Source organism: Schistocerca cancellata, chromosome 3, assembly GCF_023864275.1.
Source record: "Schistocerca cancellata isolate TAMUIC-IGC-003103 chromosome 3, iqSchCanc2.1, whole genome shotgun sequence".
Taxonomy (NCBI): Eukaryota; Metazoa; Arthropoda; class Insecta; order Orthoptera; family Acrididae; genus Schistocerca; species Schistocerca cancellata.
Window position 1 is genome coordinate 787708667 of NC_064628.1, and position 17719 is coordinate 787726385.

At 36.1% G+C, this 17719-nt stretch overlaps 1 protein-coding gene across 1 annotated transcript in view; it reads right to left on the reverse strand.

The window, feature by feature from the left end:
• Positions 1 to 3432: 3432 nt before the first annotated feature.
• LOC126175840 (endothelin-converting enzyme homolog) overlaps positions 3433 to 17719 on the reverse strand; it is a 625659-nt gene continuing 611372 nt past the window's right edge. Inside the window, exons 15-16 of the mRNA XM_049922841.1 lie at positions 13824 to 13900; positions 3433 to 4318 (exon numbers count right to left, since the gene is read on the reverse strand). Of these exons, the coding sequence (XP_049778798.1) occupies positions 4216 to 4318; positions 13824 to 13900 (180 nt within the window). The 3' untranslated portion in view covers positions 3433 to 4215. The remainder of the gene's footprint in view (positions 4319 to 13823; positions 13901 to 17719) is intronic.

Consider the following 17719-nt stretch of genomic DNA (forward strand, 5'->3'; position numbering starts at 1 on the left):
ATAGACATACATTCACGCAAATGCACCTCACACTCATATGACCAATGTCTCTGGCTGTGAGCCAGTGTGGCCTTGACAGCTAGAGACAGTGGTCACTTGTGTGTGAACCGTGTTTGTGTGAATGTTTGGCCTGTATTACACTATCATATTTCTTCATCAAAGATATGATCAAATATTCATCAAATTTGTTTGAGAAAGATATTTGACGTGGTGTTAGAAAGGTATATTACACTGTCATCATATTTTTCGTTAAAGTTCAAGATGACTGACAACAAATTGTTATTATGTGCAGCAGTTGCATGTACCACAACAGCACTGTGCACGCATTTGGAACAGAAGCAGGGGGGGTGGGGTGGGGGGACATACCTGGGTGAAGCCATGCTTTTAGCATTCAACAAAATGTGTTACATGAGCTTCTAGTGGAGGACATAAGTCATACATACATTACTTAAGAATGGATGAGCACACATTTCAGTATTTGCTCAGAGAAGTGTCTCGTCATATCACAAAGCACAATATTCACTTAAGAACTGCTAAGTCTGTAGAAGACAGACTCACAGAAAGATTCCAATTTCTTGCTACAGGAGACAGTTACTCTAGCTTGCAGTACAGCACTCTAATACAACAGTGCACATTAACTAAAATAATACCTGAAACATGTGAAGCAATTTATTAAGCCCTAAAGGACCAATATCTCAAAGTAAATAAATGTTCAATGTACTTTAAGTGTATTAAGAACTATTTTTATCGTAGATCAAAGTAATAATTACATTTTGTGTCCCATAACTACCAAATTAATAGAAATGTATGAAGCTGATGAGGTGCTTTACTATGTGGTGCATCCTGAGTACAAAATTAGATTAAAAGAGCTCAGAAGATTTGACTAATGACCTCTGCATTTTTTTGTAGCTCTCCAGTCTTCTTAATCTATTTTTGTACTCATTGTGCCTTACCTTGTAAAGTGCCTCATCAGCTTCATACCTTTCTATTAATTTTGTAGTTGACTGCACACACAAATTAAACTTCGCAGCCACGTTTACAAACACACTACCGGTGACCGAACGCTGCAGCGATGCTAGAGATTGAAGTGGTAACATTTCACATTGCAGTGAACAGAATACAAGCGACTTTTATGATCAAATCTACTGTAAAGCCATAGTTTTGATCATATTTATTTGACAACAGGTGAGATTTGACAAAGTTCCCTATTAAACCATCAAATTTCTTTGACATAAATATTTGACAAATCAACTTTGACAAAGAAATATGATAGTGTAATATTGGTCTATATATGTGTAGGTTGTCTATTTCAGAAGACGGCCTTCTGGCCAAAAGTTAACATGTTTAGTAGTCTTTTTGCTGTGCCTGTCTGCTACCCTACATCTTTGCTACATTGTGAGTAGCAATCTATCATTTACATAATATTGTCATTATTCCATCCTGGATTTTTCATTGTTTATTTTTTTTAGACCCCTATATTCACTTTTGCTTGCTTCATTTTCTGCATTTTTACATTTCATCATTTCATCAGACAAATTCCAAACCACATACATTATCAAAGGATTTCTTCTAGACCTAACTGCCTATCTGAACCTTTCATGCCATCACTATTTCATTTCTCAAAGCTACGTAGTCATCTTCTACTGCATTTCTTCCACATATTTCACACAATCACTGCCTAATGATCCATCTGAAACTCTCAAACTCTGTTTCTTTCAGTTTATTCAGATCCCATCTCCTTAATCTCCACATTGCAAAATTTTTTCACTTTTAATCTGCACTTCATAACCAAATGTCAGAGACCATATCTATTCCTGGAAATGTTCTGCAGTTTAAAATCTTGTTTCAAAATCTCGGTCTTGGCATTATATAATCTACCTAAAATCATCCAGTGTCTCCTGGTTCCTACCTGTCAATCTCTTGTATTATCTGTATAGGTAGTGGGCATATATACTTTTACAGTTGTGGTCGAACATTGCTATGATGATCCTTCCACTCAGCAGTTTCTAGTCATACACTGAAAACAAAAAATACTAATTCAGACATACGTTCAATAGACTGAAAGCTTTGGCAGCATACTAAAAATTTTGACCACACCATAAAAGTAAGATGAAGAAGGACAAGAAGAAAAAGACAATGATAAAATTGCTGGTAGTGAAGATGCTGTAGCTCTACACTATACAAGAAAGAATTGCTGATTACTATGATTAAAGAAACTAAAACAATAATAATGTGCGAAATAATGAAGGCTTTCTTGTGCTACTTGATGTGGAGGAGGAGATTAGTGTTTAACGTCCCGTCGACAACGAGGTCATTAGAGACGGAGCGCAAGCTCGGGTAAGGGAAGGATGGGGAAGGAAATCGGCTGTGCCCTTTCAAAGGAACCATCCCGGCATTTGCCTGAAGTGATTTAGGGAAATCACGGAAAACCTAAATCAACTTGATGTGAATGTGTGTGTATTATTTTTTTAAAATAATAGTTGGCCCACATTCCTATTTTTAGTTCACTATTAGACCTATTCCTATGGTCCCCCTATCTAATTTTGTTTTGATAACTCAGATCAGAAATCCTGTTTTTTCTTACTACATCTGGAATATTTTACTCATAAGGATGCCATCGCTAAACCATACAGTAAAGCTGCATGTTCTCTGGAAATATAACAGCTGTACTTTCCCACTGCTTTCCTCCATCCACAATACCAAAATAGCAAGGACATGTTGGCTAATCTTACAAGACCCGAGCAATCAATCATCCAGGCTGTTGTCCTGCAGCCACAGAAAAGGTTGCTGCCCCTCTTCAGCAACAACATGTAAATCTGGTTTCTCCATAGATATCCTTCCAACATGGGTGCACCAAAGGTAAAGCTAATTGTATCATTGAAGTATGCGACAACTCCACAGTGTGAGGTTACTGTTGGTTTTTATAAAGTTTTCTAATGTCTGCCATTACTCAGTTATCATATCCTTGTCAGCTAAATTGAGATTTTTAGGTGATGAGAAGCAATTATAGTATATAATCCACCCACACACACACACACACACACACACACACACACACACACACACTATGAATCATGTTTTTCATGTCAGATGTAATGTTCAGAGGTGACAGGAAAATGAATACACTCTCATGAAATGAAAGCATTAACTGATATTGCTTAACCTTTAAGGGTAAGAGATACATCCCATTATTGCTTAAACTCAAAGAAAGAGACTTCATCAGTGATGAAAAAGTGTAGTATTATGTGGTAGTGAACATCACCTGGACTGTGACAAAATATATTCACCCTGCACAATTAATGCAGTCTACCTTTCAGCCCCCTCACCCCATGTCTGAGCTACAGGTAGGATATAATTAGGTCCAGAATCAAAACAAGTGTTGGACCAACGTGTCACAGCAGTTGCTGAAGATAAATAGAATAGTTGCCGATATACTGTGTAAAAAATGTATTTGTCAACCCAGCTTCCACATTCAAAAACATACAACTTATCAATCACACTTGGAAATCCTCAAAAATCACATTCTGATATATCAAGATCTCAGATATGTATTTTTATTAATTTACTTATCGCTTTAGACTTATGATACATAATCACAATTCATGGCAGCAACAGTTTGAAAATGCTGATACTTAGATTAGATGTAATTACAAGATATAAAATAAATCGAGTTTGCACAGGACAAATGTTTTCTTTCATATATTGTGTTCACAAGATGAACAACAACTATTATTACAAAAATATTAAAATACTTTTAAAGACTAGCACAGAATCACTATATTTTGCAATATATTTACTTTTATCCAAAAATATAACACTTCTAAAAAAACTATTCAAATTCTTCAAAGTGACAGTATAAAAAACTGTTCTATGCTTTCCATATTTTCAGATATATACAAAATCAATTATTTCCTGCTGCTTTCTGATTTTTAAGCCAGTGTAACATAATTTATACATTGCATACTATATTGTCAAAGATCTAATGGAACTTCACATATACATAATTAGACTTTCTATATCTTACTGATTTTTAAGATTTAGGAACAACAAACAAAAACTGTGAACATCATTAGTCAGTAACAATATTCTATATGCACAGCACGAAGTACTTCTATGATGTGATGATTTGAAAGTGATGCATGAATCATTGTGAAATAACAACAGTTAGAAAATGAAAGACCAACAAATTCTGAATTGATGAACAAAAATTATAAATTACAGTATGTCATGGCAAGGCTGTGAGGCATAATGTGTTGATTCTTTTGGACAGCCAAAAACTGCTGAAAACTCTGGTAGTTGTTTCAGAACAACAGGAATCCTGCAACAAAAGAAATACAGAAAAAACTTTAGTTATGAAATACATGACCGAGTTATGGAGAAATATTTTATTTTCATAAATGGTTCTCATACCTGAAAGATGTATTAGTACACATTCACAAATATATTGGGTGTTAAAAATTTTTAGAATCAAGATCTTAGCCAATAAAGAATCCTATATTTTTGAGGTAAGGTACACATGGTAGCAAACTAATATTTCAGGTAGGATGAAGTACTGAATGAAAGATGCCTCTGAGGCACATGTTTGTAAATTACGTATGTTGCTGCATCAGTGTTGGTGGTGCTATCTTGATAAACATAGCAATCAGTAGCGTACCCAGATTTTTCATTTGAGTATACATGAGGTTACATGAAGTCATTCGTGACTGAAATCACAGTATAAACTGAAGAGGAACTGATTAGAAGTGTCCTAGCCACTATCTCATTACATAAGGAACAAGGAGGATATTTGAGAGTATGTGTAAAAATATCGATATGCCATTTTAATAAATGAATTCTGAACAGTTACTATGAACTTAAGATGATGCTGGAAGTGTAATGTGTTTATAGAAAACTAAATATTTGTTCTTGACGCCTGGTTTCCTCTACCATTTATACAATTATGAACCTAAAGGTTGGGTTACCCTATATATATGGTGTTTCCATGCAATGTAAAAACCTCAAATATTTTGTAAATGTTAAAATATTTCAAATGGTGACTGTCAATAAGTGGTAATACAAATGGGGCAAGATGTTTTGACAGTGCAAATTTTTTAGCTATGAGATATTCAAGCAACTGAACTTTTTTAGTGCAAGGTTCTTTTTTAATGACACTTGATACCTACTGATAAGAGTAGCTCACATTAACGGTTGCAGTTAAAAATTACTCAAAAGACTTTGACATCACATTTAGCTATTTATGAATTATTTTTTCAAAATATTTTTTTTTGCATGTCAACAAGTATTAAATCACTTTGCTCTATAAAAGTTAGGCATGTTAGTGTATAATGCATGTCCATTTATCTATTATAAGTAGGCAGAAACCATGATCAATATCTCCAACTGCTCATGAAAAGTCAGGGGAGTGCATAATATGCAGTGCACTTGATATATATCCAACCAACTAAAGTGTGTGTCTGGAGAGTCAGCAATTCATTTTAGAAACACTATAGGTAAAATTCACACAGTTGTCTTCATTCCATATTATTTTTTATAGATTACTGTAACAAGTTTTAGTATTTGTGCACTTGAGCTCTCAGGTCTGTATCTTTGAAGTGGAAGGGCCACTAGTGTTCAGTGCAGAGCTATGGCACCCTTTACATGGGTGTCTCCAAGAATTAGTTCTAGGGAGGGCCACAATTTGTTAGAATGTTTTGACATAATAATAATAATAATAATAATAATAATAATAATAATAATAATAATAATAATAATAATAATGATAACAATACCAATAATAATACATATTTGTTTACTTAGTTTTAGCATAACTTACAAGATTTTGCAAATCTGAAAAATGCAGCATTTGATGATCATTCATTCAAAAATTTGGGAAGTACATGTGCCAAACAACTATTTTAAGAATTAATATAGTGACATTTACCCTCACTGCTTTGACAATATAAAGGGTTTTCAAAATTAATTGTCTCAATAGAGATGTGCAACAAAAAGTATGTTTATTGTGAAAGCTGTACATCTTCTGTAAGCAGTCATTACCATCACATCACAGTCTTTCCGAAATGTCCACCACTCACAGTACATAGGTGGAACACATGAACAATGAACTTTGCCACCTCATCCTGTAGTGTCTTAATGGAAAAGGATTCAGATGCTACACACATTGCCCAATTGAGCTCATCCGATACTGTGGGATAGCTCTGGTGGACAATCTCTTTCAATGTGTCGTACAAACAGTGGTCACAATGTGTCAGATTGGGTGAATATGAAGGCCAATTCACCCCCACACCAGTAAATTTGCAGTAATCCAACCCAATGATTCTATTCCCGAAGTATTCATCAACAAAGCTAAACACTTTTTCAATGTAATTTGATTTGGCCCCATCTTGTACTAACTACTCGGTACCTGGTCGATCTTCCGACACTAGCTGTGTGGCAACAAACTGTTCCACAGCTACAATTTAGTGCTTTTTAGCAATTGTTTCTCACATGAAAAGGGCCAATAATGCCTCTGCTGCACACCGCAGCCCAACCAGTAACTTTGGGGGAATACAGTGGCTTTGCTTTACACAAATGGGGATTTTGCGAACCACAAAAATCAGCAGTTTTCAGGTTTAAATGTGCCTCATCTGTAAACCAGATGCTGCCAACACAAAAATTCTTTATTACAGATCACTGTGAGACTCTGGTTCACAAAGTCAGCCGTCATTCATGCTGCTACACAAAAATTCTTTATTACAGATCACTGTGAGACTCTGGTTCACAAAGTCAGCCGTCATTCATGCTGCTGGAGGCTTTGGATTTCACATGCTGCGACACAGTCGTGAAAACAAACAGTGTTCCAGATACTGTTATATGTTTTTTATTCCAGTTTTTGATCACAATATGAAGTCCTTCAACAATGACTGGTTTCAGTCAATAATGACCATCTTCAGATCTGTTCTAAACCATGTCCTAATGTGATAAAACCATAATAGCATCATCAAAATATATAATACGATGCTTTGCTTAGTGTATTTATTTGTTTTGACGATGCCATTACGGCTTTATCACATTACGACATGGTTTAGAACAGGCCTGAAGATGGTCATTACTGACTGAAACCAGTCATCATCGAAGGCCTTCTTATTGTGATCAAAGACTGTAATAAAAAACAGTTGGCTTTGGATTTGAAATGAAAACATGTTTAGGCTTTGTTTAGTATTTTCTGCATGCTGAAAGGCTTCAAACGAATCTCTGCTGAAGTTCTTCAGACAGATTCCTTCAATTTTGCTAAATAATTCCAGAAACTGTGCGTGATGTTTTCAGGAGTAACTACAGTTAACCAGGGCCAGCATTCCATGCTAGATATCAGACACATTGCCTGACCACTGGAATTTGGTAGAGAGCTTGCGAACGGTTTTCACATCAGATCCTTTGGGAAAATTAAACAGTGTTTCAAAATGACACCTTATTGTTATAGAACTGTGTTCTAACCTTTGGTATTCCAATACCATAAAAAGATAACATGCCTTATTTGAATCTCTCCCTTTGGTATACTATAACCTCATTTCACATTTCAATGGTGGAACTGATCACTATGAGCTGAGGCACACTGTACTTACTACTTATTGCCATTGCAGTTCCATATATTAGCAGCTTTTCCAACTATTTCAAAATTTCTGTATAAAATTCTTATAGCTTTCAGAATAAAATACCATTTATTGCACTTGTCTATTGATCTTAGTAATTAACTAAATGTGTAAAGCACGCTAAGTTGCAGGCAGGCAACTTAGCGTGCTTTACGGTAAATAGCAATCTATCTTTTCCTACATTATTCATATTCCTACCTGGAGTTTTCATTGTTTGAAATTAGTTTGTGAGATACTTAAGTTTGAAATCAGGGGCTCCTTCATTGGCCACATGATATTTACACATTATAAAAGCAGTATGTACAAGTATATTTACTATTATCAGCATTTCACTTAGCATCCACCTCTACACTTAACACTCTGCAAGTCACCTTAAGGTGTGTGCTGGAGGATACTTCAGGTACCCATATCATTTCCTCCTTCCCCTATCACATGCACAAATGCTGTGTGGGAGGAATGACTGTCAATCTCTGTATAAGCTCTAATTTCCCTGTGTTTCTCAACCTGGTCATTTTGAAAGATGTATGTGCTAAGCAGAAATATGTTGCCTGACTTCTTGAAACATGTTGAAATTGTCGTTGATGTTGTTGTTATTGTTGTCTTTGTTGTTGTCGTGGTCTTCAGTTCGAAGACTGGTCTGACAGAGCTCTTCAAATTACTCTATCCTGTGTAAGCCTCTTCATCTCTAAATAACTACTGCAACCTACATCCTTCTGAACGTGCCGACTGTATTCATCTCTTGGTCTCCCTCTACAATTTTTAGCCCCCACACTTACCTCCAATACTAAATTGTTGATCTCTTGATGTCTCAGAATATGTCCTATCAACCGATCCATTCTTTTAGTCGGGCTGTGCCACAAATTTATTGTCTCCCCAATTCTATTCAGTACCTCTACATTAGTTACATGATCTACCCATCTAATCTTCAACATTCTTCTGTAGCACCACATTTCAAAAGCTTCTTTCTTTTCTTGTCTAAAATGTTTATCATCCATGTTTCACTTCCATGCACGAGTACACTCTAGACAAAGAACTTCTTCGGAAACACTTTTCTTGCCATTGCCAGTCTATATTTTACATCCTCCCTCCTTTCGTCATCACAGTTATTTTGCTACCTAAATAGCAAAACTCATCTACTACTTTAAGAATCTCATTTGCTAATCTAATTACCTCAGCATCACCTGATTTCATTAAACTATATTCCATTATCCTTCTCTCACTGTTGTTGAAGTTCATCTTATATCCTCCTTTCAAGACACAGTCCATTCCATTCAGCTGCTCTTGCATGTTTTGCTGTGTCTGACAGAATTACAATGTCACTGGGAAACCTCAAGGTTTTTATTTCTTCTCCCTGAGCTTTCATTCCTATTTCAATTTTTTCTTTGGATTAATTTACTGCTTGCTTACTGTATAGAGTGAATAACACTGGCAAACAGATAAACCCCAATCTTGCTCCCTTCTAAATCACTACTTCCCTTTCATGCCCCTCAGTTCTACAAAAGTTGTAAATAGCTGTTTGCTCCATGTATTTTATTCCCACTACCTTCATAAGTTCAAAGAGAATATTTCAGTCAACATTGTCAAAAGCTTTCTCTAAGCCTACAAATGCTACAAACATAGGTTTGCCTTTCATTAACAATCTTCTAAGAGAAGTCATAGGGTCAATACTGCCTCTTTTGTTCCTGCATTCCTTTGAACTTCAAATTGATCTTCCCTAATGTCGTTTTCTAGCAGTTTTTTCATTCTTCCGTAAAATTTGTGTCAGTGTTTTGCAACCATTTAAACTGAAAGTTGGGTAATTTTCACACCTGTCAGCAACTGCTTTCTGTGGAATTATTGCATTCTTCTCATACACCTTGCATGCCAGATGGAAGAGTTTTGCCATGGATGGGTCTCACAATGCTATCAGTAGTTCTTACAGAATGTCATCTCCCCTCCAGGGGCCTTTTTTTTGACTTAGGTCCTTCAGATTTTAAATGTTTAAATGAAGATTGTATATTCGAAAGCTGTTGTGTAAAGACCTTGGCATGTCAGTCATTTCATTTTACAAAATTCCAGAAAGGGCATTAGTCACACCATTCCTCTCTAAATTCCAGTGCTTACTAAATAAACTAAAGCAAGAAAAGAAGAAAATAATTGTAATAGCAATTGATTTTAATGTAAACAGTGCAAATAACAATGAAGAATCAGAAAAATTTATTGATTCAATTAAAAAGGCTGGTTTTAACCCGAATTTTTTATAGTTCGCCAGAGAAAATATTCACTCAGCAACGTGCATTGATAACATTGTACTAAATTACTGTTTTCATAATGCTGATCACTCAGCCTTGTTTGTCTCACTGTCAAAAAAATGCAAGAAAAACTTATATCAAAAGAAGTTTCAATAAAGCAAATATTGAAATATTCTATGAGAAACTAAGTACAGTTAAATGATTTCTCGGGGATGGAGATTCAACACGTGATAACTTTAGTACATTCTTAAATAGTTTTCTTGAAGCATTTAAACGAAACTTTTCCACCAAGATCATATTCCAATAAAACATCAAATAAGATAAGCTGGATCACACTAGAAATAAAAATAATATCCAGTGAGAGGAAAAGGAAGGTACACAATCAGCTGAAGTACAGCAAAGATCCTGATATTGTAAAATATGTTAGGAACTATTCTTTTTAATTTGAAAGTTTTAAAACAAATGACAAATAATAAATTAATTCTAGGGCAAAAAAATAAAACAAGGGCAGTCCGGTCTGTAGTCAAGTCTGAATTAGGCATCAAAAATTACAAACAACGCATTTAACAAATCAAACTTAACTAAAATCTATTGTACATCACGGTCAAATCTCTAAATGCTTCAATGAGCACTTCATAAATGCGGCAAAATCTGATTTAGATGCAGCAAATTATGAGCAGGAAGTAAATAGTTTGGATTGAAAAGTAATTTCAGTGAATATCTTAAAAAATTCAACACAGTCTCAACAAAATTTGTTGAAAATGTCACACTCTCCTTAAAAGACAAGTATTCCGCAGGTTGGGATGGGATAACCACAAAAGTAATTAAAAAAAGTTTACAACATAATAGCTCATCCTCTCTCTCACACACAATAAACCAATCGTCTGAGGAAGGTTACTTCCCGGACCTCTTGAAATATGTGGAAGTAAAACCAATGTTAGAAAAGATTCACAAGATGATATGGGAAATTGTCGCCCCACTTCTGTTCTTCCAGTCATATCAGAAATATTTGAAAAAATTGCTGATTTACATGTAGAAAGCTTCGTCACACAATATGATATCATTTCAAATAATCAATTTGGCTTCTGACGAGGTACAAACATAGTACATGTGATAAATGAATTTGTCGAAAAAATTACTTCATCAGTTAGATATGGAAACTCAAGTTGCAGAAATATCCTGTTATCTTACAAAAGCATTCGACACTGTAAACCATGTCCTGCTGCTTTTCAAACTCAACAGGTATGGTATAAGGGATATTGCTTTGAAATGGTTTGAATCCTATCTCACAGAGAGAAAATAAAGGGTAATAACCACATCAATTGGAGCAGATTACTTCGCAGAGTGGAAATCTGTGTCACAAGGTGCTCCTCAATGTTCAGTTCTTAGACCAATTTTATTCCTGTTCCAAGCAAATGACTTGCCTCTCAATATAAACATTCATCTAATCTTGTTTGCTGGTGATACTTCTGCCCTTATTGAAAATGAAACTTCTGATAACATACCTGCCTCGGGCATGGATGTGTGTGATGTTCTTACGATAGTTAGGTTTAAGTTCTATGGGACTGATGACCTCAGATGCTAAGTCTAATGGTGCTCAGAGCCAGTTGAACCATTTTCAATAATATACCACAGAGTGTCATGAATACGTTAAGTAACTTAGAAACATGCTTTTGTCTAAATGGCTTAATGCTAAAGATTTCAGAAATCCACATGACGAGTTTTAAAACCAAACAGTCAAAAACCTGTATTGCTCACAATAATCAAAAAATGGAAGAACTTGACTCAGTCAGATTTCTAGGAATAAACTTAGACAGAAATTTGAGTTGGAATATCTAGCAAACAAATTAAACAGCCTTGCATTTGCTCATATGGACACCAGGTAAATAGCATACTACAACTACTATGAATCTGTTATTAGATATGATATAATGTTTTGGGGAAACTCAGGAAACTTTACACAAATTTTAAAGTTACAAAAAAGAATCATTCATAACATGTGCACTACATAGCACAGTGCGTCATTTAAAGACCTAAAAGTATTAATTGTCACCTCTTTACACATCTTTAAGGTGGTTCTTTTCCTACACAGCAGCTCTGATCTAGTTAAAAAAAATTAAACACTCAATACAACACAAGACAAAAAGAAAACTTTTTGCTGACCTCACATCACATAAGCTGTGTGCTCAGTACATAGCCATGAAAATTCACAACAAAATAAAAGGATGTGACATAACAAATATGAAGATAAATATTTTAAAAAGCAAGTTATATGATTTTCTAATTGAAAGATGCTACTACTCTGTGGGAGATTTCAAGAAGGACTAAGTCTACTTTGAGCTGGATCTCTAACGTGGAATAAAAATTTATGATGTTATAGTGGATGTAACAGGGTGGTCACAAGGACAAGGAAAAAAAATTCCAGATTTTTCCTGGATTTCCCAGTTAAAAATACATTTTCTCATGGGTCAAAATACACTTTTTCCATGTTGAGTGACAGTATACTTTTCCTCGGAACTGTAAAACTTATCAATCCTTTGATTGGTTATGGTTTTATACACTGGCGTAGAATTTCCTGGCACTTTAGAAAATGAAACTGTGGGAACAAAACACTTTTTGGAAAGATGTCTTATGTGCAGCAACATGTACACTGCATATTTTTGTATTATGAAAGTATAAATTCAAATTCCACCAAACAGCACATGTTACATTCCCAAGCATTGAAATCAAGATTGCAATGCGCTTTTGTAAGCCAGTCATAGCTCATGTCACGTGATCTCGCCAGATGATGACAGCGGATATTCAGATCATAGGACATGTGATGCAGTCAGCCAATAGCAATATCACTTTTAAGTAGCGCGAAGACGCAAATAGGAAAAGTTAATGGTTTAAATTAATACACATAGTGTTGCTACAAGGAAAGAAAAGTTTGCACATATAATATTGGTCTCTAAGATAATAAGCTTCAAGAGAAGCTAAGTTTTCACATATAATGTTGATGTTTTTTGGGCATGTTAAACTTTACGATACATCACACAAATGTGCCAGTAAAATTTTTAACAACAGCATAAATGTCTATCTTCTGGGGTTGAAATTATTCTAAATGGTCGTCTGTAAAGAGTTGATTTTTAAATGAGAGTCAAATGCTCTGTGATTTAAGAAATTCATCATACATTCTTGCACATAGTTCATCTTGTATAAAATGAAATTTACTTTGAAAGTAATGCTTTTTCAAACCACAATTCACAATATTTTCCTGTGACCTGTTAGAAAAAGGTTCGTTTCAGCAGTTGCCAGTGACCGCCAGATAACAGGCATTACCGCGCTTGTGCAGCTACGATTCTGTAATATATAGGTCAGTGTTGAACACTGAATATCTCTTTGTCATGAAATGAATTGTAATAACACAAATACAATGAGATCAAGATTTTAAGACTCAGAAATTACAAGAGAAGCAGTGAAAATGAAGATGAAATCAAGTCATTTTGGATGCAAGAATGCAACATCACTTGCACTCACAAATCAATTCAGCTGTACATTATGCAGTCCAGAAATGTTATCACAGAGTTCTAAGCAAAAACAGAACCATGTGACTAAATTTTAACCATCTGGAAGTACAAATACTTTTGCAGAACCCAATAATATAGATATTTTTTTCTGAAACATTATGTACTACTTTGCTAACCATGATTAAACATTCAAATAATGTTATCTTTTGTACTGACATTATTTGCGTGAAGAAATCTTTAAGCTCTCCTCCTTCTAGATCCCTGTCCTTGTAGTTGAAGTACACTTATAACTTTTTTCTAATAAGATCTGCTAACTTTTCAAGATTGTTGATGTATTCTTTAACCACAGCAATACAACATACTTAGAACTATATAAGATTTTACTGAAGTCTTAAGCACGTAACTGTTATTTTTAACTGTTATTCTGCTATTAAAAGAATGTAGTTTACTGTACTTACAACTGGCTACTGTTTAATCTTCTACTAACTGTGTTATCAATATCCATCTGTTGGATTGTTGAGTGTGAACACGTACTCTGAAAAATAAAGAAGAATACTCATAGTGGCAGAGCAATAAACAATGCAGAATACACATTATTGTAACACAGATGGCATATACAAATAGATATAAAACATTAGCTTTCAAATCCAACATTCCTTCATTAGGAGCTAAGCAAAAGCATGAGAATGGGTAAATACAGATAGATGGTAAGAAAAGTACAAACAATTTAGAATCTTGGGCAAAGGTAGATAGCAAAAACAAAATACAGAACAAAAATCATAATTTATTGGGTTGTTGCAATCCATGAGTCACTCCTCCTATAACTTACTTCAGCATGAGACTTAAAGAACAGAAGATTCTAGTTAAACACAAGACAAATTCACTGTAAACAGATATGAGGTTATACGACATTTTTACTATAGCCTGATTAAGCAAAACAGTTTGCAACAGTTAACTAGTAACACAGTTTCTAAAAGTTGGTCCTCTTCAGTAACATATACCCTGACTTGCTCCTTATCCGACCACTCAACTACAAGGCAAGTAGTTACTTTTACTCAGTCCATTATTTATATTCTATTGAAGTTCTCCCTGAAACACAATTAATCCAAAACCAGAATGGGCATAGACTGCAAAAAAGATGGAAACAAATACTTTACTTGTGAGAGTTTAATGAGAATTCAATTCACTGGCAGATAATAATAATATGGATTCCAGTGATTATGGCACAGACAGCACATTGGACATCAGGCACCGACAACTGATATGAGCCTCACCAAAAAGTCTGAGTACGAGGCTAACTTTATAAGTATGTGTAACCAGCCAAATATTCACATATGTCACATAGAAGCTATTACTTTGATGTTTAATTGCATTATTGCATAATATGCAGTGCTTCTATAATCAAGTTGAGATCACCGGAATTCACTGTAGAATTGTCTACTTTGTATGACCTGTGACAAAGTTACTATAGAAAGTACACTACTGGCCATTAAAATTGCTACACCACAAAGATGATGTGCTACAGATGCAAAATTTAACCGACAGGAAGAAGATGCTGTGATATGCAAATGATTAGCTTTTCAGAGCATTCACACAAGGTTGGCGCCGGTGGCGACACCTACAACGTGCTGACATGAGGAAAGTTTCCAACCAATTTCTCATACACAAACAGCAGTTGACCAGTGTTGCCTGGTGAAACGTTGTTGTGATGCCTCATGTGAGAAGGAGAAATGCGTACCATCACGTTTCCGACTTTGATAATGGTCGGATTGTAGCCTATAGCGATTGTGGTTTATCGTATCGCGACATTGCTGCTCGCGTTGGTCAAGATCCAATGACTGTTAGCAGAATATGGAATCAATGGGTTCAGGAGGGTAATACGGAACGCTGTGCGGGATCCCAACAGCCTCGTATCACTAGCAGTCGAGATGATAGGCATCTTATCCGCATGGCTGTAACAGATCGTGCAGCCTCGTCTTGATCCCTGAGTCAACAGATGGGGACGTTTGCAAGCCAGCAACCATCTGCACGAACAGTTCGACGACGTTTGCAGCAGCTTGGACTATCAGCTCTGAGACCATGGCAGCGGTTACCCTAGATGCTGCATCACAGACAGGAGCGCCTGTGATGGTGTACTCAATGATGAACCTGGGTGCATGAATGGCAAAACTTCATTTTTTCGGATGAATCCAGGTTCTGTTTACAGCATCATGATGGTCGCATTCGTGTTTGGCAACATCGCAGTGAACGCACATTGGAAGCGTGTATTCGTCATCGCCATACTGGCGTATCACCCAGCGTGATGGTATGGGGTGCCATTGGTTACACGTCTTGGTCAACTCGTGTTTGCATTGACAGCACTTTTAACAGTGTACGTTACATTTCTAATGGGTTACGACCCGTGGCTCTACCCTTCATTCGATCCCTGCGAAACCCTACATTTCAGCAGAATAATGCATGTTGTAGGCCCTGTATGGTCCTTTCTGGATACAGAACATGTTCGACTGCTGCCCTGGCCAGCACGTTCTCCAGATCTCTCACCAACTGAAAACGTCTGGTCAAGGTGGCTGAGCAACTGGCTTGTCACAATACGCCAGTCACTACTCTTGATGAACTGTGGTATTGTGTTGCAGCTGCATGGGCAGCTGCACCTGTACAAGCCATCCAAGCTCTGTTTGACTCAATGCCCAGGCGTATCAAGGCCGTTATTACGGCCAGAGGTGGTTGTTCTGGGCACTGATTTCTCAGGATCTATGCACCCAAATAGCGTGAAAATGTAATCAAATGTCAGTTCTAATATAATACATTTGTCCAGTGAACACCCGTTTTATCATCTGCATTTCTTTTTGGTGTAGCAATTTTAATGGCCAGTAGTGTATGTTGAGATCCTTGGTCTTCAAACACAGGGTGTCCATATATGTTTACCCTGACTTCAATATTAAATATTTATTATATTTATGATGGTAGCACTTGTTTTTTGTAACAGGCCTACTACAGAACCCATCAAGTTTCTGTATGGCTGCGTCTCCTTCAACATTTTCATGCCACAAGGTGCACTGTGTGAGCTATATCGTAAAAATGGCTTTTGCCCCAGGAGAAAGCTCAATGTGTTATGTGGCTAGCAGAAACCAAATCACCGATTACCACACAGCAAAAGTTTGTGTTCCATTATGGAGAGAAATAACTGGATGTCAAGTTAATCAGAACATGCATGGAAACTTTTTTTGCAACAGAGTCGGTTCAGAAATGAATAAGCAGTGGCAGACTATCAATTAGACAAGCTTTGCCATAGCTTCAAGTGCCAAAGAGTACAGTGCATAAAGCGGTTCAAAAATGTCTTAAATTGCATGCATACAAGTTCCACATTGTTCAGACATTACAACCAGTTTATCATCCAAAATGTGAATAGTTTTCCATAGACATACATGCTGAACAATTTGGATGAGGACAATGATTTCAATGCAAAGGTTAATGTGTGGTGTGGGGTAAAGTGTGATTGAGAGATTGGCCCAATTTTCTTTCCTGAAAGGAATGTAGGTGGATATGTTTACCTAGACATGGTGAATTACACTATTCCCCAGGTACAGGATGTGCATGGCACTTATCACTTTCAGCAAGATGGTGCTCTCCCTCATTTGGCTCTAGAAGTCAGCTATTTTGGTAATGGAACCTTCCCCAACAGGTGGACTGGCTGAGACAGCCCAGCTTCATAACCCCTGAGATCACCTGACGTTACCCCATCAGATTTATTTCTTTGGGGGCACGTAAAATATATAGTGTACAAAACAGCAGTTCCTGATATTGTTACATTGCAATAATGCATCACAGATGCCACTAGCACAATCACACCAGACATTTTTGCACAATGTATGGCAGGATATTGAATACCTGCTTGATATTTTGCATGTTACCAGTGGTGTGTATGTTGAAGTGATTTAAATGTTTATGTATATTACCTGCATTAAATGTTTATGTAAGGTTCAAAATTTAATGAGTAGAGGTGTATGTAGTATAACACAGGCTTCATTTACTGTATCCAAGAGAGAGTGTTTTGTTATCAGGGTAAACATTTATGGACACCCTGTACTTTTGACATGATGTGATAAACATGCAGGAAACAATATTATGAGAAGGAAAGTTGCTACTCACCATATAGTGGTGAACACGTGTGTGTGTGTGTGTGTGTGTGTGTGTGTGTGTGTGTGTGTGTGTGTGTGTGTGTGTGTCATCTAATTTTGACAAAGGCCTTACTGGCCGAAACCTATATTTATGACAGTCTTTTTGTTGTACCCATCTGCGACTCAGTGTCTCTACTATATGGTGAGTAGCAACTTTCTTTTCTTAATATTGTCAC